This window comes from Hypomesus nipponensis, chromosome 12, assembly GCF_054491055.1.
Source record: "Hypomesus nipponensis isolate SF chromosome 12, ASM5449105v1, whole genome shotgun sequence".
Taxonomy (NCBI): Eukaryota; Metazoa; Chordata; class Actinopteri; order Osmeriformes; family Osmeridae; genus Hypomesus; species Hypomesus nipponensis.
The window spans coordinates 5,680,561-5,690,904 of NC_140372.1; the positions used below are offsets into that span (position 1 = coordinate 5,680,561).

Sequence of the window (10,344 nt, forward strand, 5' to 3'; positions counted from 1 at the left end):
TAGCGGGAAATGTAGGTTATATCGTTGTTAAACACACTGGCACAGTGGAGGCAGTCACTGTGTTAACTTGAATTGGTTTTAACTTGACTGCATCACATTTTATTGATGAAAACATACAGGCTCAGTATTGACAACAACAAAAAAAAGACTAAATATGTTTTGTCTGATAAAACACACCACTGAAACAATGTTCTTTTTCTCATGACTGTTTGTGCACAATCCCCATAATTATTATTCTGATTAGTATTCGTATGAACAAATCACATTTCACTGCAGTGTGACCAACAGAACTCAATAGTACTACATCATTTAAAACAGCATTAAAAAAAAACGAAAATGTGCTGTTTCGTGAGCTAGGCTATTCATCTTCTACTTGCTTACATTTAAATGAAGAAATGTGTCTGTCAACGGGTGTAAGTATGATGTTCTAAGATATACACAAAATGTATGATTATGTATCAGGATATAGTGTAAACACACCGACTAATATAGCCTATGTATTATTTAACCAAAAATAGAATTTAGCCAGCCTAATGCCCTCATGCAATGGCAAATTAAAGCCTACATTTAGTCTAATTGGGCAATCTATTCAATAGATAAATTGACCAATTCACTAGCAACTCAATAGCATATTTGACCTTAACAGCTTTAAATCATATCCACATTCAATACATTTATTGAATGATTCACTATTCAAACAGCAAATGGTTTCATTGGCTTGGCCTGTTGAACGAAATTAGCGGAGTAAAATAACGCACTAACGTAATAGCCAATCAAAAGTAAATATGCAGCCGTTAATAAATCGAAGCAATTGGTTTATCCAATATCCGGGACGCGTTGGTAAATGCCCATGCGTCTATGCTGAAAAGAGGCCCGTGAGAAATGATTCCTTTTCTTATAAACGTAAAACCGTTATTCCTCCTTAAAACACGTTTTTTAAATGACGTGCGAGAGCTACATCTTGTTTCTGCTGTACAATCAGCTTATCCCATCTTACTGCAGGCCTATCCTTGGTCTTTTTCTGTTAATGTACAATCTGAAAATTATTTCATAAGCCCCTTCCAGATGGAGAGCTGCATTGCAGCAATTCAGTGTAGGCCCATAGTAGGCTGTGGTTTATTGAAGAAGTAAGAACATGTTCCGATTTTTTTCTTAAGACTAAGATAACACATATCTCAGGATATTAAATATAATACAATTATGAGGAACAGCCAAAATCATTCATTTACAGTTCCTTTTACTAATCTATAAACATGAATCACATTTTCGAAGTTGATATTAATAAAAATCCAAATCATCACTTCTAAATCACCTAACTGATTCATTTGCTGTTCCAATGGCTGACTGGTAAGTTTCTCTCTCTCTCTCTCTCTCTCTCTCTCTCTCTCTCTCTCTCTCTCTCTCTCTCTCTCTCTCTCTCTCTCTCTCTCTCTCTCTCTCTCTCTTTCTCTCACTCTCTCTCTCTCATGCACACACACAAAGGGGTCAGGGAGACAGAACATTGCACAGACAACTCGTACATTACTCAGCCAGCAGCCTACATGCATCCATATCTGCAGAAAGGCCGGCTATTGGGAAAGGTGCAGACATGGCACATTGATGTAAAGGGTCATTTGGAAGACTTTGCAGGGGCTGTGTACTGTGAAGGACTGGCTTCCCACCTGAATGCCTGCACCTTCACTCCTCCATCCATTCTCTCTCTCCTTTTCACCTGTGACACTGTGAGTGACAGAGCACAAAATGAAACATTTACCCGTACCTGTGTCTACAAAATACCACATGCCAACGTCCACCAACTAACCAACAATGACACTGAATTCTAACCGAAACTACTCGCATTTAAGAAATAAGTCCACTTGACATACATTTCCAGACTTGACAGTTTTAAAAACTGTGCAAGGTTAGAGCAAAGTGTTTTTGAATTCCGTTTTGTTGTCAGTCATTTGTGTGGCAGGGTACTTGAGTGCATTTAAGTGAAGGTTGGATCTATTTGACCAATGGAACTTTCTATTCCTGTCAATTGTGAATTCAGCCCTTTGATGGAACTGAGTCACACATCCTGAGACATCCTTTACAAAAATGTCTCCTTGTTCGCATATTTCTTATTGAGGAAAAGACAGAGAGCAAGTGCCTTCATTCACTTTAGTAGTAGCACAATAGTATTCCTTATATCATTCTTAACCTGTAAGATAGGCGTCCCAACGCGTAAAACACAACAGATCCATATAATCACAAAATCAAGCTACAGTCATAAAACACACCATGTCACTCCATGACAAAATACATATAACATTGCTGCATCTAATAACATTTGAACTGTAACGTATCCGTCTGCATTCAAAATCTGCAAGTACAGCTACCAAACACCTTGCAACAACCCGGCCATGTTTTGTTTCCAGCCATCATCCCCCTCCTTCCCTCAGCCTTTCTCCCTGTGTGGATGCGTTTTCAAAGGAGGGGGTCTGATTCCCTCCCTGTTTAGTATGCACGTCACGCAAAGTGGGTCTGCGTTCCTCATTTAGCGCCGTACTGTACAGCTGGGGAGCGTGCGGAGTCGCATGCAAATGTGGCCGGATTCGATTGGGGGGGGGGAGGAGGCAGACACAAAGCTCAATTAAAGAGAGGGGTGGTGGGGGGTGCGGGGCGTCTGGGGGAGGAGGGAGAGGGGGAGGGGAGAGTCCTTGCCGCTTCATGCCAACCTAACAGAGCCGCAGACAAACAAACACGTGTCGGAGCACACTTTCACATCCACTGACTTTGGCTGTGCCCAAATCGATTCTGTTGAATGACAACATGGAGATGGTTGACACAATACAGCGATGGCCTGGTGGCGGTGTTGGTGGTGTCGGTGCTGTTACAACGTCAAAACGGCACCGTCTCTGTTGTCGTCACGAGGGTGCTGTGTGATGCCCAGCAGTAGCTTGTCACCTGACCAAGCGCCGGCACAACTGACATCACCTCAGCCACTACTCGTCCCCATGGCAACGAGCAAAGGGGAGGTGGGGGGATGCAGGGAAATGTAAAAAGCAGAGAATGGAATGGCAGTTTTTTGCAAGGGAGAATGAATATTCATGTGAGAAGAATTTGATTAATTTAAATCAAATGTCTGTGTCTGTCTTTAAATATGAAGTTTATTCAGACTGGCAATACACTCTATGAAAACTAAGCATGTGGTAAATGTGTGTGTTTTATTATTCCGAAGTAAAAACAATCCCTTCGATACATTTTTACCAAAGATGAATAACAATATTATTAGCCAATGATGCTCCAGTCTATGACCAACATTTGTTTTAAAAATTTGGATTTTTTTGACAGAACGTTATTCCGTTTGAAAATGTGAATCCTAATCTCTCACCAATCATGATTCAAATGGTCAGTATAGATGTAGTCTGTTCTGCTCATAATGACTGGAGACACACATGCACACATGCGTTAGGGTTTAAATTAGTGGTGAATGGAAAAGCATGATGTATGTGTGTCTACAGTGGCACTAAAGCTTTTTGTGTGAGACAATATTTGGACATCCCACTGCAAAGATGCAGCAGGCTGCAGCCCTGTTCTCACTCTATCAGGGCAATGCTCAGATCCTTTGGCAAAACTGGTGATGCCACAAATCCCTTCTGTTTGATTTCCCTCAACATGGACAGTCAAAATACACTGACATGACTCTTAGACACTCAGGTGGAAATAAGTCTGTATAAATTATCGATGTCTATATGTCTCTGTCTCTCTTTGTCCCCTAAGTTACACAAGACTGCAGATCTAATGCATGTACAATATCATTTATTTCAAATAGTGTTCCTCTCAGCTATTCTGGAGCCTTCGAACGCAAACACAAACTACGCATTTGTATTCGATTTATCCTGATATTCGGGTGGGAAATGGCGTTACTTTGGTAATGCGATGACAATATTACAAAATAATCTGCAGTTTTAGCACATTTAATAGTCAGATTTAGTGGATCAAAACACGGACCGCTTAGATTGTCGTCTTAGTCAGAGTGTAGTCTGAATTACTTTATTTACAAATATTTGGTTTTCGTTATGACATTTATTACCACTGCAGACTAACAAGAAACTAAACGTTGCAATAAACTTTAGGCTGCTCACGCACGCCACACGTTCACGCTTGCACACACGTACGCGCGCACAGACACACACACACACGCGCGCCCATAGCACATACCCACAGCATAGCCAAAATTGTTGCAATGGTCTCATCAATAATACATTGGCACTTCATGTTTATGCAATTCACAGGGCAAATAACTAGCGACCGGTACTGTAGATACAAGCTTTGGTCGTCTACAAACGTTAAACCGTTCAGAAAACATTTTTACATAAAAGTTAAAAATCCGCTACATTTTGATCGTCTTTTAACAGGAAGACGGATCGATAAAAGTGTCTACTACATACCTGCTAAGGGATTTTTCTTTGATTCTGGTTTATGCAGTCTTGAAGGGCTTCGTGATTAAACTACACCACACTCAGAAAATAAAACTGTGCCATGGTGATATGCAAATTAATGGCTCCCCCTGAATGCGAGGACATTTATTATTCATAAATTACTCATGTTTATGCAAATCAGGGTATAAGGAAAAGACTGGGTGGGGGTTGGGTAGTCTTTGCCTTTTCTGTTGCAGCATCTTTTAATACACAATGAGATAACATTACAAATCAACTTAATGATAATAGTTAATATTTATATATATTTTATCTGACAGATACGCCTACAATGATTCCAGAAGTGATACCAATATTGTGCAAATTTAATAGGCATTCAGTTTTACTCATAGTCATGATGCTTTTTCTTGTTTGTTTAGAGTAGGCCTTATGTGAAGAAAAAAAAATCAACAGTGTACGGAGATTTTAATAATAATTATACAAGTAGCCTTTCATTTTTTTTTGTGTTTGCTAGTAAGTATTCCAATAGGCCTAACAGGTTATGCACAGTTCTATGTCTATCGATTTAGCACTGGTTGGTCGAAGGCATGGACTGGTCGCCAATTGAGGCCAAAAGAAGAAAACCTTGGCATCTATGGCTTCGCTTCGGCTGTGAGAACACCCTCAATTAGCCTATACCTTATGCATAATTGTTGATAAAATAAGTATTTAGGAGTAAGAAAATTACAAGCTGACTCAACTGCCGAAATACCAAAACAGAGACAAGTCACTATTTGAATAGTTATTAATAAAAAATGATACTGGTCTCTAAAATTAGTTTCTCGTAAAACCGAAACGCATATGTGTATTGACCCTACACGGGATTCGTACTTTGCCGACGTCATCATTAGCAGACAACCTGACATGGCCGAAGAAGTGGGTGGTGAATGTTTGTGTAGTGCAGCCCTTTGGTACTAACATCTTCGCAGATGTTGAAACATTGATTGTTTTTCCATTGCTCCCGCATATAATGTTAATTGGATATTGTTTGTGAACACATAAGAAGGTAATATTTTGACAGCTTAAGTTAAAACGAACTAACTAGCAACGCTAGCAACTAGCTGCTAGTGGACCTGGTCTCTACTGCTGGACTTCTCCCAAAAGAGGCTGTCATGTTTCACAATAGCTCACAGAAAAAGTTTTGGATATTTGACAGCGAAGAAAGACTTGAACAGATAAGATATGAGGCTAACCAAAAATACCGCAACAAAATAATTGCCAGTGGTAAGGTACGGAAGACAAATTTGCTAGCTGTGTGGATTTCTGCTACAGCTCCACCAGTCTTTCCCCATGTACATAATATTTCTTAAATTATTTCTCCCTACTTTTCTCTGTTACAGCCGGGAGTTAATGAATCCTTATTCCTGGACCCTCAAGAGGAGTCTGTCCTTTACAGACACTATGAGAAAAGACTGCTCGACTTCTGCAATGCTTTCAAGCCTGTCATGCCCAAGTCTGTGGTGGTATGTAGAACTGTTGGTTTTTAACTGAACTCAATGTAGCTTTAAGTTGGTTTGTTTTATTGAGCCAACCTACTCTTATCTCTACAGGGCACTGCCATCATGTATTTCCGTAGATTTTACCTGAACAACTCTCTAATGGAATACCACCCCAGGACTATAATGTGAGCATACTTTTGCCTTGATTGGTGATGCAAACTAATTGTATGAATTGCATATATATATATATATATATATATATATATATATATATATATATATATATATATATATATATATATATATATATATATATATATATATATATATAATTAGTCATACCCACCAGCAATAATGGTGTAGGCTATTCAAAAACAATTTCAGCTTGTGGTTTCTCACCTGCTCATAAGCATTCCTCCCCTCCTTAATCGGATACACCTCATCCAATCTATCGGCCGCGCCGTCTCCCTCGCTGTTACAGGCTGATCTGTGCCTACCTGTCCTGCAAGGTGGATGAGTTCAACGTGTCCAGCACCCAGTTTGTGGGCAACCTGCTGCAGGAGAGTCCCGCGGGGCAGGAGAGAGCCCTGGAGCAGATCCTGGAGCTTGAGCTCCTGCTCATCCAGCAGCTCAACTTCCATCTGGTGGTCCACACCCCCTACAGACCCATGGAGGGCCTGCTCATAGACCTGAAGGTGCAACTGGGAGGGAGGGAGGGACGTATGGAGGAGGAGGACAAACATGTCACAACTCCATTATCATGTCCGGTAGAATGGAAGGCCTTAATATAAGTCGGTGTTCTTTACATTTGATATGCAATTTTACTTTGCGCCTCTGATGAATGATGTGTGGCTGCTCTCGTCTCTGTAAGAGATGACGCGATGCGTTTTCCGGCTGGAACCACAAGCACGGCCTGCCGCGTGCTGAGCGTCCGGCCCGTCTTGTCTAAAGCGTTGACCTCCCTCCTCAGACCAGGTACCCGGTGCTGGAGAACCCCGAGTCCCTGAGGAAGAGCGCCGACGACTTCCTGACGCGGGCCGCCATGACCGACACGGGCCTGCTGTTCCCGCCGTCGCAGATCGCCTTGACGGCCATCCTGAACAGCGCCTCGCGGGCCGGCCTCAACATGGAGAGGTGGGTCCCCACCAGAACGCAGGGCTAAGGCTATGTAACAGAGCATGGCCCAACCAGAACGCAGGGCTAAGGCTATGTAACAGAGCATGGCCCAACCAGAACGCAGGGCTAAGGCTATGTAACAGAGCATGGCCCAACCAGAACGCAGGGTTAAGGCTATGTAACAGAGCATGGACAACCAGAACGCAGGGCTAAGGCTACCTAACAGAGCATGTCCAGTTCCCCCTCAGTGTCGGGTTTAGAATACTTGGATTCCAACTCCTAAAGGGGGTTGTGGTGGTGGGTGTCGTTGTGGCAGATTGACTTCCCTAATATAACTTGACTGTTTACATTTTGTGTGAGCATTTTGTCAAACTAAAGTCCATGATGTCTTAGCTACCTGACAGAGTGTATGGGGCTGAAGGACGACAAGGAGACCCTCCTGAAGATGTACGATGGAATGAGACGTGAGTCCCTCCTCCCCCCCCTGTGCCACAGACTGCACTTACCATGTTCAACCACAGGGTGGCAGCCTTCACCTCCAGCTGTGCTCAACTTCTGATCAGGCTCAGCGATCGATTATGTATAATATGACCTATTTTGTTCATAATAAATCAATGAAATAATATCTAATTTTTTTTGGGGGGGGGGTGATATGTTTTCACAGGAATGAAAAACCTCATGAAGAAATATGAACTTCCCAAGCCAGAGGAAATAAACATTTACAAGCAGAAGTTGGAGAAGATCCATGCAGAACTTTCCTCAAACTCCAACACGTACGTAGACCAGCTCACCTGTCTGCTACCTGTCTGTTAGCCGGGCTTAGTTAGTAAGTCAGTTATGACCACCTTAGATCCCCCCCACTTGAGACAAAAAAAGACGTTGTACAAAAGACAGTACATCTCCTCATACACACTAACAGTTTTATTTAGCCAGGTCGATCAAGAGTCGTCTTGTATATGTAAAAGATTCAAAGTTCAGTATTATCAGGTAGAAAAAATAAAAAAACCAAACAGGTCCAGTTACACTACATGAAAGCGAGGAAGGGCGCATCCATCCACACCTCCACTCCACTTTGTCTTGGTGAGGTCTGTGTTTTCTTCAGTGCATTTGAACGGTCAGTAACTAAAACTCAACAATGCTCCCCCCCCCCCCCCCCCACCACATTAGAACCGGGGGCAAACATAAGGGTGGTGGGTATAGCTCGGCGGTAGAGTGTTTGACTGCAGATGGGAGGTTCAAATCCCCCCCGTTTGTCACTTTGGGAGAGAAAAAAACTTGAACACAAGCCAGACAGAAAAAAAACAACTATTTCCTGGATAATTCCAAACCTGATGGGTCTGTGTCTGTCTGCAGCTCCGGGGGAGTCTGAGTCTGGGCAGTGCGGCTTGTGTGGGGTGGAACCAAAGCAGGCTGAACGGTTGCTATGTTGCAAGTCCACTAAAGCTTCCTTTGTTGGCCGTAGGCCCGCTTAAAGGGCCAGTCCCTTCACCTCCTCGGAGCAGCATATCGGTCTGTACACGACAGGGCTAGTTTCCATTGGTTTACACATGCAAAGGTTACAAAAAGCCAGAAAAGAACGTTATGTCTAATCAGACCAACTTTTTCGGCCTACCGCCGTACGACTCTTAAGCTATCATACCACAAACACTTTCATTTTATACCAGCTAAAGTGTATTATATTAAGCAAAGCAGCGTAGTAATAGTGAAGGAAAAAAAGTTGACTCAGCGTCATGGCTACGGAGTGAATTGTAAACTGCAGAGGTTGGAGAGGAGTTTTCTCGTTGGGTTAAAAAAAAGAAAGAAAATCAAGTGTGGTGGTGTGTTCCTCCTGTAGGAAGTGAGTTAAGGCTTGTTCAGGTGCTACGTTAGGACTTCCCTGATGATGGTTGTCATCGTTTCACTGCCCGTCTCCCTGGCGACGGAGCAGTCGTCAGGGTGACTGCAGAGGCCGCCCCCAGCCCTGTAAACGCGGTCGTAGCGAGTGGCGTAAGGAAAAGCCAATCAGCCACGGAGCTGACCCTAGAGGGGTGTGGGGGGGAAGGTTGCGAGTGTTCTGTGGTTGGTTGACTAGCTGTGTCCAGCGTTTCAGGTCCCGTCCAATGAAAACATGTCCCCCCCCTTCTCCATTTCTGTCCAAGTTACCTCACCACCAAGGTTGACAATCGTTCATGTTAGCGTCAGGTAGAGAGGTCTGATCTTGTGGCTCGTCCTGCCAGCAGTCCATCCACCCAACCCCACTGCCTAGCCAGCCGTACTGCAATAAAACCCACTGAAAGCTACATGTTAAGACTGTCGCACGTCCCTGCGCCAGCCTACGGGCTCTGGCCGGCTGATTGGCGGACCTCTCTCTGCCCTGTCGTCTCATTGGTTAACGAGGTCACATCACCTGGATGGCGGCGGCCAGTGACATGATGGTGCACTCGGTCCTGCAACACATAGCATGCTGGTCTGTAAATGGGTCAACATGGATCACTCAGCAGCATTGTCTCAACCCATGAACCTAGGTCAGCCCCTCCCCAGCTAGTGTGCAGCTACTGAATGACATGACTTATGGAGCCCACTATGCAGGCCTATGTGGTCTACTATGGAGGAGTGCTGAGAGGTGGTTGAATAGACAGTACCTGGATGGTGGGAAGGTTCTAGACTACATGACTGGATTGGAGGGGGTGGAACATGAGGGTAGGACACGTGGGGGGGATCTCTGGGACGTTCTAGAGGGAGGGGGGAGAAACAGATCTTCGTCGTTCCTTGAATCGTCTGTGTGAAAACCAAAAGAAAACGTCTCGTCCCGGCAGGAAGAGAAAGCGAGGATACGAGGACGACGACCACGTGGTGAAAGAGCCCCGGATGACCGAGGAGGTGAGAGTCACACACGGCCTCTCCGATCCGGACGGGCTTTGCAGATTCGCTCTCTCCGTCCCGTGATCCCTTCCACCTCCAGGCACTAACCCCCCCCGCTTCCCCCTCCCAGGAGGAGTGGACCGATGAGGACCTGCTCTGACTGGCCCAGGGAGACGGGCCAGCATCCCTTACTCCAGAGGGTGTGAACATGCACTGATCCAGGGCTCGATCCAGGACATACACCCAGTGTTCAACCCCCTCAGAGGGGAGACATTGATTCAGCGAGCATCACTTACGGTCCTACTGGAGGCCTTCCCTCCTCAACGACCTTACTATCCACTGCCTCTGTTAAACAATAAAGATATTTTTGTACAGAAGTAACTGTCCTTATTGAACCGTGTAATAGTTCTCATGAGTAGAAACTTGTTTTGTATAAAATGGATGATGACTTTGTGCTTGATGGGGAAATGGCAGTGGGATTGCAGTCATAATGGAACCACAATGGT

General features: G+C 44.1%; 1 protein-coding gene across 2 annotated transcripts; it reads left to right on the forward strand.

The window, feature by feature from the left end:
- The first annotated feature begins 5,287 nt into the window (after positions 1 to 5,287).
- On the forward strand, positions 5,288 to 10,215 carry LOC146260781 (cyclin-H-like). Of its 2 annotated transcripts, XM_084667841.1 has the most exons (9): positions 5,288 to 5,671; positions 5,783 to 5,905; positions 5,993 to 6,066; positions 6,363 to 6,576; positions 6,852 to 7,015; positions 7,391 to 7,461; positions 7,662 to 7,770; positions 9,793 to 9,856; positions 9,969 to 10,215. In XM_084667841.1, the coding sequence occupies exons 1-9, from the start codon at positions 5,555 to 5,557 to the stop codon at positions 9,996 to 9,998; spliced, it is 966 nt and encodes a 321-aa protein (XP_084523967.1). In that variant the 5' UTR covers positions 5,288 to 5,554; the 3' UTR covers positions 9,999 to 10,215. The 2 variants fall into 2 exon arrangements, with proteins under 2 accessions (XP_084523967.1, XP_084523968.1); XM_084667842.1 differs by lacking the exon at positions 9,793 to 9,856.
- The last annotated feature ends 129 nt before the right edge of the window (positions 10,216 to 10,344 follow it).